Below are 18,155 nucleotides of genomic sequence, written 5' to 3'. Positions count from 1 at the left end.
CTTGCCTCTTTTACTCTCAACATTGTACTGGACGTCCTAGTCACAGCAATTGGGCAAGAAAAAGAAATAAAAGCCATTCAAATTAGAAAGTAGTAAAACTGTCACTATTTGCAGATGACACGATAATATACATAGAAAACCCTAAAGACACCACCCCCAAGAAATTAGAATGAATGAATTCAGTGAAGTTGCAGGATACAAAAATCAATACACAGAAATCAATTGCATGTCTATATAATAACTAGCAGAAAGAAAAATTAATAAAACAATCTCATTTACAACTATAGGTGAAACACCTAGGAACAAATTTAACCAAGGAGTTGCAAGACCTGTACTCTTAAAAATGTAAGACACTGATGAAAGAAACTTAAGATGACATAAATAAATGTAAAAATATAGCATACTCAAAGATTGGGAGAACAATTGTTAAAAATGTGCATAACTACCCAAAGAAATCTGCAGATTCAATGCAATCCCTATCAATCCCTATCATCCCTATCAATAGTGTTTTTCACAGAACTAGAATAATCCTAAAATTTGTATGCAACCAAAAAAGATTCTGAAGAACCAAAGCAAATCTTTGGTTCTTTTGATACCTGGAGGTATCACAATCCCAGATTTCAAACTATACTACAAAGCTATAGTACTGAAAACAGTATGGTACTGGCACATAAACAGACACATAGATCAATGGAACAGAGAGCCCAGAGATAAATCCACATATATATGGTCAATTAACATATGACAAAGGAGGCAAGCATACACAATAGGAAAAGACAGCCTCTTCAATAAATGGTGTTACAAGTGAACAGCTACATGTTAAAGAATAAAAGTGGGTCACTTTCTTACACCATACACAAAAATAAACTCAAAACGGATTAAAAACTGAAGTATGAGATGTGAAACCATAAAATACCTAAGAGTAATGTCTTGGACATTGGCCTTAGCAATATTTTTCTGGATGTGCCTCCCTAGGCAAGGATAATAAAAGCAAAAATAAACACTTGTAACCTACACCAAAATAAAATCCTTCTGCTCAGTGAGGGAAACAACCAAGAAAACAAACAGGCAACCTGCTGAACAGAAGATATTTGCAAATGACATGTCTGATAAGGGGTTAATATTCAAAACACAAAGAACTCATACAACTCAATAGCAAAAAATCCAAATAACTTGATTAAAAAATGGGCAGAGGACCTGAACAGACATCTTTCTAAAAAGGATATACAGATGGCCAACAGACACTTGAAATGATGCTCAGCATCACTAATCATCAGGGAAATGCAAATCAAAACCACAATGAGACACCAGCTCACACCAGTCAGAATGGCTTCTATCAAAAAGACAAGAACTAAGCTTTGGCGAGAATATGGAGAAAAGGGAATCTTCATGCACTGTTGGTAGGGTTATAAGTTGGGCTTATAAATATAATAGGGTATTGGGGTTATAAATATAATAGGGTGTTAGCGACTACGAAAAATAGTATGGAGGTTCTTAAAAAAATTAAAACAGAAATATCACATGACCCAGCAATTCCATTTCTGGATATTTATTTGAAAAAACAAAACACAACAACCCAAACCAAAACAAACACATTCATTCAAAAAGATATATGTGCCCCTATGTTTACTGCAGCATTATTTATAATAGCAAGATATGGAAGCAACCTAAGTGTCCATCTATAGATGATTGAATAAAGAAGATGTGGAACATATATATAATGGAATATCACTCAGCCGTAACAAAGAATGAGATCTTGCCATTTGCAACAACATAGACAGACCTCCAGGTATCATGCTAAGTGACACTAAGTGAGACAAAAATAAATACTATATGGTTTCACTTATATGTGGACTCTAAAAAACAAAACAGAGGGACAAACAAACCTTCCCCCACCCAAAGACTCATAAGTATAGTGAACTGGTGATTGTTAAAAGGGAGGGTCAGAGGGTTGGGTAATTGGTGAAATAGGTAAAGAGAATTAAGAGGTACAAATTTCCAGTTATAAAATAAATAAGTCGTTGAGATGAAATGTACAGCACAGGGGACAGAGTCAAAATATTGCATTCAGTTTGTATGGTAACAGAGTGTAAGTACACTTATGGCAAGCATTTTGTAATGTATATAAATGCTGAACCACTCAGGTGTATGCTGTACACCTGAAACTAATATAATGCTGTACATCAACTATACTTCAATAAAAAAATAAAAAATAAAAAAACATGAGCTACACAGAGCCATTTGTAAAATCATAATATCAATTTTAAAATATTTTATGCTATGGTAAAATATAAACTTGTTACATGTGGAAATCATAGAAAAAGAAGGAATTATTTTAAGGACTGGCCAAAATGCCAACACCCAAAGACAATTACTGCTAACATTTTTGACATATTTTCACGTAGATCTTTTTTCCTTAAACATGTTTAAAAAAAACTAGGTATAATTGTAACATATATACCAATTTACAGTCTGATTTTTTCAAATTAACATTACACATTTGCATTTTCTGTTGTTACAAACTTCAAAAAAACAATTTTTTTTTTTTTTTTAACTTTTTAACGTTTATTTTTTGAGAGACAGAGAGAGACAGAGCATGAGCAGGGGAGGGGCAGAGAGAGAAAGGGAGTCACAGAATCCGAAGCAGGCTCCAGGCTCCGAGCTGTCAGCACAGAACCCGATGCGGAGCTCAAACCAGTGAACTGTGAGATCAAGACCTGAGCTGAAGTTGGATACCTAACCGACTGAGCCACCCAGGTGCCCCAATTTTCGTTTTTTAAAGTGGGCTCCATGCCCAACATGGGGCTTGACCTCATGACCCTGAGATCAAGAGTCAGATGTTCTACCAACTTAGCCAGCCAGGTGCCCCTTCGAAAAATTTTTAATGATTGCTCAGTAAAGTATTTCAAATAGATTTATCATAATTTATTTCTCTATTGCTGGATATTTAAATTGCTTCCAGTTTTTCACTATTATAAGTAATGCCAATTTTAATCATTTTGTAGAGATGTATTTGTACATATTCAGGATTCTTTCTTCTGAGGATGTACTTACAGAGATGACATTAGTGAGTGAAAATGTAGGAACAAGTTCCTTTCTAAATGTTAGGCTACTTCATACTCTTATGTGAACATGTACTTCACCACAGCCTCGCCAGCAATGGGTATTAATTATTTAAACCTACGATTATTACTGGGCTCAACAATATTTTTGGTTCTATCTTTCATCCTTCATCTACAGAGGAAGGAGAGGTTGTTCTGGTTTCTCTTCTTTGTTTGATTCACTTTACTAGGTTATGGCTAGCTGTTAACATCTGTTGAACACTTAATATATACTAGCACTATTCATCAGTTAATCTTTCTAATAACCCAATGAAGAAAGTGCTATTATTTTCTCCATTTTATGGAAGAGGAAATTGAGGCAAAGAGAGGTTAAGTAACCATGACTCTTTCAACCCATCCAAAAGTCCCCAGCAAATCAGGCTTCTGTCCAATGCTTGATGCAAATGCTTTCTCCAACTGCTGTTATTACACTTGTTTTTTTACTTTTTATTTTTTTAATGTTTCTTTATTTCTGAGAGACAGCAAGCGAGTGAGCATGAGCAGGGGCGGAGCAGAGAGAGGGAGACACAGAATCCAAAGCAGGCTCCAGGGTCCGAGCTGTCAGCACAGAGCCCGACGCGGGGCTCGAACTCACAAACCGTGAGATTAAGTACCTGAGCCGAAGTTGGACGCTTAACCAACTGAGCCACCCAGGTGCCCCTACACTTATGTTTTAAAAAGTCTTTTTTGGGGGGGGGGGGGAAGTTTCCTCTCTGTACATCCCCCATGAGCATCACAAGCTACCTATTACTTAGTGTTACATCAGATAAAGGTTTAAAAAAATATAGGATTTGAAACAAGAGTGTTTTAAAACAAGTTTTCATTTCCCTTAAACTCATAACTTCTGTTTATAATGGAAAGTGCTCAGTTATTAATAGAGAAGAATGCTTTAAGAGTGATCAATAAAATTCTTTAAAAATAATTTTGTCTGAAGTGTTTTCTACATTTTAAATTTTACAATGAAAACCTGAGACCTCCCCCCCCAAATTCCCTCCTGTTCTATTCCTGTTCAGCAAAGCTCAATTTTCTTAATGTAATTCCTCAGCTTTAAATTCAAAAGTGATTGCCTACTATATTTGCTTCTAAAATGCTTTTCTATAAATACTGTTGTCATTGTGTCTGTGATATACATTTTTTATATTCCATTTATATTTATTTTTTAATATAACTTGTTTCTGTGATATATATAATACATATAAATCACACCTATGTATACATGTGTATGTTTATGACACACACACACACGATTTATGTATATGTACAACTTCTACTTCTTGAGATGGGAGACTTTCACTGCCAACTAACCTAACGAGAACCTATGGGGGGGGGGGGGTGGAATCCTCAAAATAGAAGTTTTACATAAATAAAAAGAACATGTGTACATGTTACATATATGTATACTTACATATAATTTATATATGTACAATATACAGATCAGTCATTTTCATTTATATTTACTGATCATTTCTTTTATAATTTTTTTCTGAGTACTTATAAACTTAGAAGGCACTTCATCCTCAACAATTTTAATGTATTTTCTAGTTTCATTAATATTTTCTACAGTTAGAACATTTTTAAATTCTTTTTTTAATTATAATTTTAACATATTCAAGTTAATACCTAAACCATTCATGTTTTTGAAGTCCTAATTACACTGAATAATCCTTCCCTTCTCCAGTGATGTATGATATCTCCTTTATCATGGTAAATTTTACCAGGGTTTGTTTCTGGTTACCTATTCTTGCCCTGGGATCATCTTTAAAATGACTATACCCTTCTATATATTTGATGGTAACGTCCAAAAAATTATATTATTTCTGCATCTTTCTCCTACATCTAGCCACCTGACGCAACCCCCTTTTGGTTTTCTAGGTAGATCCTGTATTATCTATAAATATTTCTTTTCTTCTTTCTAATAGCCCTCTTATTTAATCTTAACTCACTAAACCATACTCCTAATAGCATAAAAAAATAATAGGCAGGTTAGCTTCTCCCAGGGATTTTACTGGTAATATCACCAAAACCACATGGTTAAGTTTGTTAGCTGTGGGTGTGAAATATTTACCAAAATAGAAAATTAGCTGTATTTCTTTGCGAAGTTCTATTTATCAAAAAGGAATGGTTACTGTGTTTTATACATTTTCCCTAGAGGAAATCACATATTATCTAAACCATAAATAGATTTAACTATATTAATGTATTTCCTAAGTTGGATTCCTAAGGGAAATCCTACCTCTACATGGGTATTATTCTTTTAATGTGCTGTTGAGTTCAATTAGCTATTATTTTAACTGGCATTTTTTGGTTTTATATTACATTCATGGATGAGATCTGTCTGTAGTTTTATTAAGTCTCTCCTTGTCAGGTATTAACATTTTATTATTTTTAAGGCAATTTTTTAGAGCAGTTTTAGCTTTACAGTACAAGTGAGAGAATGGCACAGAGACTTCTTACATGCCCTGTCTCTCTACATGCATAACCTCCCCCTCCTCTGTTACCACCATCAGGCATCAGAGGTGACGAACTGTTACAACTGATGAACCTACAATGATACATCATAATCACCCAAAGTTCGTAGTTTACATTGCTGTTCACTCCTGGTGGTGTACATTCTATGGGTTTGGACAAATGTATCATAACATGTATCCATCACTGCAATATTTTATAGAATTTCCACTGCCCTAAAAATCCTGTGCTTGCCCTATTCATCCATCCCTACTCTCCCAACCCCAGGCAACCACGATTTTTTTTACTGTCTACATAATTATCTTTTTATGCCAGGTTTTCATACCAGGATTACGTTAACTTCACAAACTAACTGTTCCAAAACAGTTTTTTTTTTAATTTTTTTTCAACGTTTTTTATTTATTTTTGGGACAGAGAGAGACAGAGCATGAACGGGGGAGGGGCAGAGAGAGAGGGAGACACAGAATTGGAAACAGGCTCCAGGCTCCGAGCCATCAGCCCAGAGCCTGACGCAGGGCTCGAACTCACGGACCGGGAGATCGTGACCTGGCTGAAGTCGGAGGCTTAACCGACTGCGCCACCCAGGCGCCCCTAATTTTTTTTTTTTTTAACATTTATTTATTTTTGAGACAGAGAGAGACAGAGCATGAATGGGGGAGGGTCAGAGAGAGAGGGAGACACAGAATCAGAAGCAGGCTCCAGGTTCTGAGCTGTCAGCACAGAGCCCGACGCGGGGCTCGACCTCACGGACCGTGAGATCACAACCTGAGCCGAAGTCGGACGCTTAAGCGACTGAGCCACCCAGGCGCCCCCCAAAACAGTTTTTAATTCATCATGACAGTTTTTAATTCCTTAAACATTTGGAATAATTCATCTGAAAAATCACCTGGGTCTAAAAATGTGTTTTTATTTTTTCAGTAATCTCTACAACATAATATGGGGCCTCAAACTCACGGCCCTGAGATCGAGTTGTATGCTCTTCTAACTGAGCCAACCAGATACCTAAAAACATTTTTTAGGAGTCTCCCTTCCTTCCTCTCTCTTTCTTTCTTTCTTTTTTTTTTTTTTTTAGAGAGAGAAAGAGCAAGCAGGGGATAAGGGCAGAAGGAGAGAGAGAATCTTAAGCAGGCTCCACACTCAGCATGGAGCCTAACGCAGGGTTTGATCCCACGACCCTGTGATCATCACCTAAGCCGAAATCAAGAAAGAGTTGGAGGCTCAACTGACTGAGCCACCCTAGTGTCCAGGAGGTATTTCTTTCATACTTTTTAAAATTTTTTTCCTCAATTTCAGAAAAGTTCATTTTATCAAAATTTTTGAATCTATTTAATAGTGGTCTCAATTAAAAATATCTTCTGTAATGGTTTTTTCTTTTTTCTTATAAATCCATTTTTTCCTCCATGTTCCTTAGTGCTAGTCTTTTAAACCCTTGAATTGAATGCCTACTTTATTTTTCCCTCTTTAGGCCCCAAAGAGTATATCTGATTTCCCAAGTGACTGACCTTTTTTGTTTTGTTAAATCACATCTTTTATGGAATTTAAATCAAATTTACATAGGACAAAATGCTCAAATTTTAAGTATTCAATGAGTTTTGACAATTGTATCTACCCTGTAACTACCACCAAAGAAAATACAGACCATTTCTATCACCCAGAATTCCCTTTACCCTTTTCCAGCCAACTCTCATGCCCTGCTACCTAATTTCCTTCACCATAGACTACTTTTGCATGTTCTTGAACTTCATGTAAGTGGAATCACAGAGTAGATCTTTGTATCTGACTTCTGCTCAACCAATGTTTTGAGATTCATCACCATTCTTGCATGTCTTAGTAATCTGTTCTTTTTTTAACTACTGAGTACTAATTTACTGTATGAATATACAGCAGTTTGCTTATCCATGATCCTGCTTGGTGAACATTTGAGTGGTTTCCAGTTTTTGGATATTGTGAGTAAGGTTGCTATAAACACTTTAATACAAATCTTTTTTGGGCATAATAAACTTAGTGATTTCTACATATACAGCAGGTCTTCAAAAACTGACAAATACATTTTTGTTTTTTTGAACTCCAAGATTTTTTTTATAGTCAAGTATATTATCAATTTCTCCACTAATACTCCAGAAGAGGCATTTTGTCTTCTAGCCGATTTAAGCAGAAAAGGAATTTATTAAAAGTTATTAGACAGCTCACAAAATCTGTTAAGAGTCAGACTTGGGCTTGGAAGTTATGTAGCTAGGAATTATGATCAAATCATAATGGACAGTTTAGGGGTGTGATGATCCACAACTGTGGGGCACTAGGGAAACAGCACAGGCTACTTCCACAGCCAGGGTGTAGGGTGAAAGCCACAAGTTTTGCAGTGCTCTTCCACGTTTGCTGGCAAAATGGATTCTGTGCAGCACAGCCTAACTCATACTTGAATTTCAAAGGAAATGTGCTGAGCAGTGAAACCTAAGTCACATTCCTGCAAACACTCTCAACCCCAAGATGTATCTTTTTATAAAAAGGGTAAGTTTCCTTCTTTATTTGCAATTACGGTTTCTGTTACATTTATTCTGACTTTAGAAATCAGGCATCTCTTTATTCTTCCCCTCTGAATCTTGGGAACATTCCTCAAGGTTGTCCTTTGCTTTACTGTTTGTCTAATTGTATGTCAGTCTTTCTAATTCTGAATTCTGCTTTCATGTTTTCAGTTTCCAGGCAATTCTGCTTATCTTCCCCTAGTCTCTTTCTTCAATGCCTACACCCCCCCCCACACACACACACAAAAGCAGTGTCTTCATATCTTACTGACAACATGTAGTAGATACTTGTTTCCTTTTGAATCTTATGATACAGTCTAAGAGAGGTGATATCTCAATTTTCTGTTGGACAGTCTCCTCTTATGTTACACTAGTTTTTTTCTTCATGGAGCTTTCTGCCTAATCCATGTGCAGTAGGGAGTCCCAAGATTGTCCTATACTGTCTTGTGGAGGGAGCAAAAGATGTTACTCAATTTTAAAACTAGGAGGCCAAATAACATGGTCTAAAATACAAACAAGGGTAATTTGGAAGCAGCAGTTGTTTACTGAAATTTCAAAGATACACCCCCCCTTCTCCCACTGAAGAAGACAGTTTCTAGGATGTTTTGAGGGTACACTGCAAAAAGGTTTTTCATTATACACTCATACTGCTATCATTATAAATGTCTCCGAATAGGATTTTTAATCTTTAAGAAGCATAATATAGAACAGCTTCAGTTTAAAATGTCAGAAATATTTTGAACCAGAAGTATTAGAGTTGGAAAATTCAAATCACCAAAGACCATTTCCATGCAAAGAATATCAAACCTACAGGCCAGTATGGCAATTTTACTTCAAAACAAAATTATGCAAGCGATTGAAACACCACTTTTAGTATTCAAATACTTCCTCTTAACCCATCGTTCAACTTTTGAAGTGATTTATTCTTTTCAGATAATGCACAGAAGGAAAAAAAGACTCACTTTATTGACCCTTAACTGACTTAATTTTCATTTTAGCAATTCAAAGTACATTAAACAAAAATAAAACTTTTATGTGTATGTAATAGGATGTAAGAACTCTAAGGATCTCAAATGCATTAAAACTTGTATTTTTATGGGGTTTGTCTGTCCTAATAATTATATATTTGTAACCACTAACTGCATTTTTACCTTTGGACTAGATTTCAGAAAGCAGTAAAGCAGTCGCTGTCTATTTTATAATGACAGAGGTAAGAGAATGAGTTTCCTTTTGAATAAATACTGAGAATATTCAACACAGTGGCAGAGAGTGAATTATAATTATACTTAATGTTAACAATCTGTTCACCGGGGTTGCAAAATTTCAGGCTACAGAGTATTCAAAAATTCATTTCTATTATGCCAATAAAAAGAATGGGCTTAGAAACAAAGGAATGTTTCTTTTACAGTTTATTGTACATTAAAAAACTTTTTTTTAATGTTTATTTATTTTTGGGATAGAGTGTGAGCAGGGGAGGGACAGAGAGAGAGGGAAACACAGAATCCAAAGCAAGCTACAGGCTCTGAGCTTTCAGCACAGAGCCCAATGTGGGGCTCGAAATCATGAACCATGAGATCATGACATGAGCCAAAGTCGGACGCTTAATCAACTGAGCCACCCACACAGCCCATAGTTAGTTGTACATTTTTTATCTTTACAGAAAAAAACCAAATCCTTCACCTTACAATATCAATTATTTTCACAGTTCTAAATCACTTCTAATTCTTTCACATATTTATCTGTATCAAGACTCATTTGGTATTTGTATGCTGTTCTTTCATATAGCAAGACTGCAAATATTTTTCCATGGCAAATGAACTTCCCTGGCATTTATGTATACTGCAATGACTATTCATATGCATTAACATATGCTTAATCTAAAACCATGCCAGTTCTTTAAGAAACCGAATAACAGATCTGAAATAATCTCATAAATTCCTTCACCTTGTTAAAAATGTTTCTTGTGATTTTCCTAACCATAACAATTAATGGGGAAAATTTTAAGTTTATCAACTATACCTAGTCTCAACTAGTATTTTTCAAATTGAGATGGGTCTCATTCAGCGACCTTCCTCCAAGTGTAATACTTTCTCCTCTTGACTGGCCTTGACTCCCTAACTCCTTTCCCATATGGCCGCATCTTACCTCCTCTGACCTTAATATCCATTCTCTAGAGTGGAGGGCAGAACATTCTCCTAAGATAGAACACAGAAAACTAATCATCTTCACCTCTTTCATCAAACTTTACTAACCAAGAGAACCGAATGGTGTGTAGGGCACTATGGGATGGTGTTTTTAAATTTTTTTTTTAACGTTATTATTGAGAGACAGAGAGACACAGCGTGAGCAGGGGAGGGGCAGGGAGAGGGGGAGACACAGAATCTGAATCAGGCTCCAGGCTCTGAGTGGTCAGCACAGAGCACAACACGGGGCTCGAACCCACAAACCATGAGATCATGACCTGCGCCGAAGTCGGTCACCTAACCAACTGAGCCACCCAGGCGCCCCGGGATGGTGTTTTATAAGGCACATGAAGACTAGGATCCTACAATTCCCTGAAATTTTTCATCTTGTCAATGAAAAAAAACAGTGAAACATCAGATAATTCTTTTTTGGACAGAAAAGACAGGTGGGATCAACAAAAATGTAACCCAAAACTACAAAATAATATCAGAAAACCTAACTAACAAGGCAGCTTCCACTAAATACAGCTGGCTGTATTACTGAAAGGAAGTGAAATACTAATTTTTAAAAGGTTGCTTTTAGAAGAATGTTCTTTATCTTGGTCACAAACACACCCACCCACCCTCTGTCCATGCATGAGATTGATTGCTTTCTGGTTCTGAAGGTAAAGGAGACTATGGGTTATACATTGTTATGACCATACGACAAATGCTGTTGAATCTAGATTTATGGCTACAGAATATGATCATGCAGATCTTTTCAAAAGGATTAACATTTCCTATACCAGATACTGGATTATTTCAAAAGAACTAGGTACTTACGAGCTGCTTTGATCTGTCTCTGTGTAGCTTTGTATCTTACATGGCCAAGTCCAAGTACTGCATAATGATCTTGGTTCTGATAAAGACACAAAAGGAAGTCAAGCGTGAAATGGAGCTGATATCCCTTGTGCTGGCACCCATTTTAGTGCTTCCCAAAGTGAGAATCCCATAATAGGAGACATTCTATATATAATGGATTCTGTGGTATGTAAGTCTGGGAAATGTGGATTTTGATACAGCCTTCTTGATGATTTGTATGCATATAAATCAAAGGCTCTGAGAAGTCTTGCAATTAAAAAAAACCAACCAAACAGAAACCTGCAAAACCCAGCATTTTCTTAACTTACATGACCACTGAGCCCATTTTTCTCCTAACACCTAGTAATATCCTATGGCCATCCTTAAATCAAGAGATTTCAGAACTGAGGGAAGCACTATCACAGCCCCACAGGGTTGGGCCAGGGCAATGAAAGGATAGGACCAGGAGCTATGCAGAGCAAAGGTAGGCTGGATGGAAATTTTGAGAAACTGAGAGATGAGGCTTCTCTGGAGAGGAAGTACCTGCTGTCGTTAACATCCTTGCAAACTGACAAGTTGAAGCAGCAACTGGAGTGAAGGTTCCCTACAGAACTCAAAAGGTGAGTCTAGTACTGGAGAACTGAGAGGGGGGGAAAAGGGAGTTGGGGGCATGAAACACAGGAGAAAAAAGTTAAATAGAGCTGACTGGTTTCCCTTCAAATTCAGGATTACAAAGTTCATGTGGATGGGCTTTTTCATTACGCCTGGCCATCATTCCAACTGGTTTACCTTTCCACTCCCTAAGGTTACTATTTCTCTAGTCTCTCCTCAACCCTCACAGATCCTTCTCCACCCTCTTATCAACAGCCCTGCCTCCCAGTTAACTATAAGATGTAAATTATCCTACTCAAATTCCTACTCAATCTTTGTACTACCCTACCTGCAACCATACATCTTTCCCCTTTTCCTCCATTCATAACTGAAGAAGTCTGTCCTTCTGAGACAATCTACTCCACCCCTCCTCTTGGTTCTGAGCACTGTCTTCTCTACGTCTCCTCATATACTAGTATCTTTCAGGGATCTCCCAAGCTTCAAGTGGATTATCTTCATCTGCATAAAAAGATGCTGTTAGTTCTCATCCTTAAAAACACATCCATGACCCCCTTTCCAGTTACCACTCTCTCCATCTCTCTGCTGTCCGTCAACATTAAACTTCTTGAAAAAGGTGTCCACACATTTTACCTCCTTTCGCATTCATTTTCAAACCACTCCAGTTTGGTTCTGTTCCACCCACTCCCACCCCCGGCACAATGAGGCTGCTCTCTTCAGTATCAATTTCCAGGTACCAAATCCAAGACCACTCATCTGCCCTCACTTGACTTCAGCTCCCAGTGGCAGCACAGCTGACTCATTCCTTAAAATATTATCTTTCTTTAATGTTTCCGTGCATTCACTCTGTTTTCTTCCCACCTTCCAGTAACTTTTTTCAGCCACTTTTACTGGCTTCTCTATGACCTGCAAAGCTCAGTTCTGGGGCTTCTTTTGTCTCTCTCTACATTTCAGTTCAAAGTGATTCGATTCAGTGCCAGGGCTAGAATACACTTATGACTCCCCAGTTCACTGGAGCACAGACGTCTCTTCTGAGCTCCAGATGCACTGAGCACCTCCATTTCTCACTATTCCTGGCTTGTCTCTCTCTACCTCGATCACTCACTTCCAAATACATGACTGGTGCTGCAGTTCACTGCAGATACCGAGCTCTTCCTCCCCCCAGCCTGGCACATTACCCCTTCTTCATGTGGCTGCCGTCTTCTCATCCTTCAGCCTCAGCTTAAATGTTATCACCTTATTTAAAACAGACAACCTTCTCTGCCCATCTCTGCTCCTTCTTGTTCCCTCTGAAGTATTTAAAAATTGTCATTGCTTTAAACTCTCCACTGGCTTTCCAGTGACTATTGCTCCTTACCTCCTCACACCCCCTATCCACTCTGTACCACCTATTTGCCTCCTTCAGTTCCTGGCACTTCGAACTTCTTTCTGCCCCCACACAAGATCTCTGCCTGGAATGGCATTCTTGCGGATCTTTATGTGTCATTCAGGTTTTATCTTAAATGTCAACTGCACAGGCCTTCCCCACCTACTCACTCTAAAGCAGTCATATGGACACTCTATCACATCATCCTGTTCTACTTCTTTGCCCAGCATTTGGCGGCCACATCTTTGGTTGTTTACTTATTGCCTGTCTCATTAGAATACAAGCTATGTGGGAGCAGTGATCCTGTCTTGTTCAGTTGACTTCTCAGCACCCAGAACAGGGTCTGACACATAGAAGATGCTTGATCCTGTTTGTTGAAAAGAAACAACCAACTGAACAAAATGTATGAACCCTGCTACCTGTTGTCATATCATCTATTCTTTTCTATACCAAAGACTTTCTTCATTCTTTCTTTTCTCTCTTGTAGACCTCAACGATCCCCAGTTCTATCTTCTCCTGACCCTGCTTTTCCCTCAAGTTACTATTTTCTCTTATTTTCTTTACAACTCAGCTATGAAAAAGAGTATTTTGCACTGTGGTCTCCTACAACCCAACTATAATCGCTCGCCATCCCAACCTTTTTATTGGAATGGCTTTCAGTGTGGTCTCCTAAGATTCATTTGCCAAACCCAGTAGGTTTTTATCATTATTCATGTTATGGGATGACCTCCAAAGCAGTGACACTGGTGACTGTGTTTTTCTTCTTGAGACTTCTTCTTCTCTTAGTTTCTGGAAGTCTAGTGCCTGATGTTTAATAAACCTTTGTGGAAACTAACAAATGTCTTTTTGTTTTCTTTCTACTACTTTCACCCTTCTTAGTATCCTTTGCTGCTTCTACTCCTCTGCCCACACCTTAAATATTCATGCTCCACAACGTTCAGTCCTTTTTTTTTTTTAAATCAATAATGACAATATGTGAATCAGCTAACATTCTCAGCACTTACTTTTCTAAGTGCTTTACACATACTCTTTATCTTATTTAATCCTACAAGCGAGGAGAGAGAAATTATCCACTATTATTTATCCTATGTCAAGCGATAAGTGTTTTACACGCATCATTGCGTTAATCCTCACTAAACTCCTTTGAGGTGTTAGCAATCTCACCATAGGAAACAGACTTCTCAAGTAACTTTGCCAAGGTCCCACCACACTAAATGGGCAGAGCCAAATTTGAATTCTGGCACTCTAATTCCATAGTATACATATATATTTAAATATTATACTAGTTCTCTACTTAATAGGGCTTTATGATACCTATTTGTCTATATTCTTCTCTTTGACTGATGCCATTCAATTCCCCACAGCTTCAACTACCACCTAAGACTTGCCAACAACTTGCAAAAGTTGTTGGCTCTATTCTCTTTCAGAGTCACAGACCAATTTCTAACCATCTACTAGAAGACCTCACCAGTATATTAGTAGAACCTCAATTACAACATAGCCAAACTTGAACACAAACACCACATTCCCTCACAAACTTCCTTTTTCCTGCATCCCAGTGTTAGTGACTGATATCAGACACGGGCAGGTCATTCAACCTGGAATGCTCAGAGGTCTTCTGAGTACATCTCCGTCTCTTATACGGCACAGCCAAGGTCACCAAGCTCTACCAAGTCTACCTCCAAAAAAAAAAAAAGCCAGTGGCCCCTCTTCCTCAAAGCTCAGCCACAAATTTAGCTCAAGTATGCATCTGCAGGCTTGGATTATTGCACTTGCCCTACAATAGCAAACCATTCACTTCCCCTCCAGCCCTGTTCTCCCTCTTCAAATAATTTTCTGTACTGCCAAGAGAATTACTTTGCTAAAATTAGCTCAGAAACTTTTGATGATTTCCTACTGCCCTGAAAATAAAATCTGAGTTCCTTCCTTAGCATGGCATAAAAAGGACGCTACAAAAGAATCTGGTCTAGACTGTTTCAGGACTAAATTCTCACCACCAAACCTTCAAGCATCCTACTCTACTCTTCACTAATCCCTGAAGAGGCAGTATACTTCTTTACTCCTTTGTGTCTTTGCAGATCTATTCCTTCTGCCCAGATCACCTTTTGTTCCCTTCTCTGCTTCACAAACTGCTACTCATTCTTTTAAGGCCAGTTCAAACATTATGTTTTCTGTGAAAACTTCCTGGATTTTTCCAGCAGAGACAGTATCCTATGGCCATCTCACTCAGAGCTTAACAACAGACAGGTGCTCAATTATGGTTCTCTTGCTGAAGCATCTTAAAACGGTTTACTGACAGAAAACTTGTGGGAAAACTGCCTCTGCCTAACAAAGCATCTGACTGAACAAAAGATTCAGATATTAAGTACCTTCCAGTCTTTGGGATCAAGTGTTTTCAACATGGGAAACTCTTCTAACTGCAATTCTTCATCTTCCGATTCCTCTGATAACTCTTTCTTATCCTCCAGTTCCTGAAAAGAGGCAGAAGCATTCCTGTTTCTCCTCTTAACAAAAGCTTCAAACCATCTTCCCACAGGTTCAACTTGACAGAGTGTTGAGGCTGTGATTGAAAGCGTTAAGAGAGGCTTCAATGTATTGCATGGAATAAATCTATTTCAAGGCAATAAATAAGATCAAAACAGCGATAGCATCAGAATGTAATTTTAAAACCATCAACTAAGGAAATAATTGCAGTACAGGGATACTTGGGAGATAGTGCAGGTTTGGTTCCAGACCACCACAATAAAGCAAAAATACTGCAAAAAAGTGAATCAAATATGTTTTTTGGTTCCTCAGTGCATATAAAAGTTCTGTTTACGCTATGCTAACGTCTAAGAAACAATGGACACACCTTAATTGAAAAATACTTTATTGCCCAAAAATGGTAACCATCATCCAGGCTGTCAGCTAGTCATAATCACTGATCACAGATCACCATGACAAACAACAATGAAAAAGTCTGAAATACTGTATTACCAAAATGTGACAGAGACCCAAAGTAAGCAAATACTGCTGGAGAAATTGTGCTGATGGATTTGCTCAACACAGGGTTACCATAAACCTTCAATTTGTAAAAAAATGCAGTATCACTGAAGCACAATAAAGTAAAATGCCATAAAACAAGGTATGCCTGCAATCCAGTTAACATGAGGGTTAGCAATAATCATTTCCTAGTATTCAGAGTATTCAATCCACCTCTTTGAGTTATCTGACAAAGCATTCAGCAACGTCAACAATAAATCAATACTTTTCTGAAGGTATGAGAGGAAGGTGAGGAACAGGGATAACTGCTGCCAACTGCTTTACTGTTAGACCAATAACTGTAATAAAACAATAAATGATAAACTGTCTCCAAAATACTAACCTCATCAAAAAATTTTTCTAAAAACAACTCAAAATATTTTAACTAAAACCTTGAATTCAGCTTTTAAAAATTTTAAGAACTCACTAGCAATGATTCTGGAAGACAATTCTCCAAGCAGCTAAAGAGGTTTAACTAACACAGCTATGCTATAGGGTAAAAGCTCTGGATCTGATATCAAAAGCTCTGGATTTAGTCTAAGTCTGATTAGCAACTATGTGCAATGAGTCAGAGATGTCTTCAACCGTAATATGGGAACAATATTTATCTTCTATGGCTCCTTGGAAGACTGAATGAAAAACCGTATTTGAAACCACTTTGAAAATCACAACCTCTTGAATCAAAGTAAGGTTTTATGAAGATAAATCACTGCACATTTGTACATTAACGACTCAAAAAAGGTCATCTGAGTCAGGGGGAAAAAAACCCTGAACACTTTAACTTCATAGTCCACGCAAAAGCAAAAGACTTTGCCCTGTCCAGCAATAAGTAACTCAAATGTTGTTTCCCATTGTACCTAATGGCCACAATTTTCTAAAAATAACTTATTTTTCATGCTTTAGTTGGTTTGGGAAATTAAGATTTCCTGTACCATACACAGGAGAGGATTCAAACACTATGTTCAAGAAGGACTAGCTGTGTGGTATGGGTGTGGCTTTTAAGAACATCACCTTTCAAGCCTTTCCTTTTAGTTTAAGATCACAGAGACTTCCGCAAGCAGAACACAACACGTGCCATGAGATAGGATCAAAATCCAACAACTGTCTCTATAAGTGGCTATGGTAATTAACGTGGATGGCTGAAACTAGAGACTAAGTTTACCATACCCACGACTGTCCTGGGCTATAAATTTAAGAAACTACAGAAGCAGTCAACTCTCAATGACTCTTTCAAAGTCTGTCTACACAAATCTTAGCAGCATCACCGGCAAAGGTCTTTTCATACTGAGGTTTTGAGTATGAGGAGCAGTCTCTAAGCTTTGACATTTAAAAATCAAAGAAGGTACTAACACAGAGAGGGAGAAAGATGTTTAACAGAGCACCAGCAGCAAGGCTTTGTACGACGCGAGGCACGTGGGAGCTCGCTGCGGGCAATCTCTTGACCTAGGCAAGGAGATGCTTACAAGAACCTTTTTAGGCTACTAGACGGTTCGGCCCCGAACTGCTCCGCCCGATCCATGAGTCAGCAGCGGCGAAAGGAGGAAGAACTGTCGGGGCAGAAAGAAGACGCCCCCTCCCTTCTTCCAGTCTGGAGAAGGATTTCTTTTGCCTGGAGCAAAAAGTCACTCGTCATGGCCCACGCGTCCGGGTGCCAGGCACCAGGGACAAGAAGGGAGAGATTTCGGGGTCGCGCAGGTGGAGGGCGGAGGCAGGGGCGGCTAAGAGGGGACGAGCCGGGGTTGAGTGGGCACGTACCAGAGGTCAGAGCGTGGGTGATGGCGGTGCCCTGGCCGTCCGCAGCGCTCGGCAGGAGCAGCATGATGGCGCCGGGGCCGGCCCCACAGGCGCAGCGGTTCGCGTCCTGGGCCGGGGGCGCTTAGGGTCCCCTCCGGCTCTACCTCTGGGTCCGAGCCTCGCGCCTTGGCTCTACGACGCCCAGGAACCGGCGCATGGAGACGACCAACAACTACTTCCGGGATGGATCTTTCGCGGTGCGGAGGCCAATTCCACCCGCACACACCGCGCCAACGTGTGCGGCAGCCTAGTT

The 18,155-nt window shown here is 38.6% G+C and overlaps 1 protein-coding gene across 3 annotated transcripts in view; it reads right to left on the bottom strand.

Moving 5' to 3' along the window:
- Positions 1 to 18,155, bottom strand: part of DNAJC2 (DnaJ heat shock protein family (Hsp40) member C2) — a 37,190-nt gene extending 19,035 nt beyond the window's left edge. Inside the window, exons 1-3 of one of the 3 annotated variants that reach the window (XM_004001540.6) lie at positions 17,864 to 18,155; positions 15,457 to 15,647; positions 11,095 to 11,170 (exon numbers count right to left, since the gene is read on the bottom strand). In XM_004001540.6, coding sequence (XP_004001589.3) covers positions 11,095 to 11,170; positions 15,457 to 15,647; positions 17,864 to 17,927 — 331 coding nt within the window. In that variant the 5' untranslated portion in view covers positions 17,928 to 18,155. The remainder of the gene's footprint in view (positions 1 to 11,094; positions 11,171 to 15,456; positions 15,648 to 17,863) is intronic. The other 2 variants (XM_011280341.3, XM_011280342.4) reach the window with 2 other exon arrangements.

This window comes from Felis catus, chromosome A2, assembly GCF_018350175.1.
Source record: "Felis catus isolate Fca126 chromosome A2, F.catus_Fca126_mat1.0, whole genome shotgun sequence".
Classification (NCBI taxonomy): domain Eukaryota; kingdom Metazoa; phylum Chordata; class Mammalia; order Carnivora; family Felidae; genus Felis; species Felis catus.
Note: the sequence above shows the minus strand (reverse complement) of the source record. Positions and strands in the feature narration are given on the sequence as shown.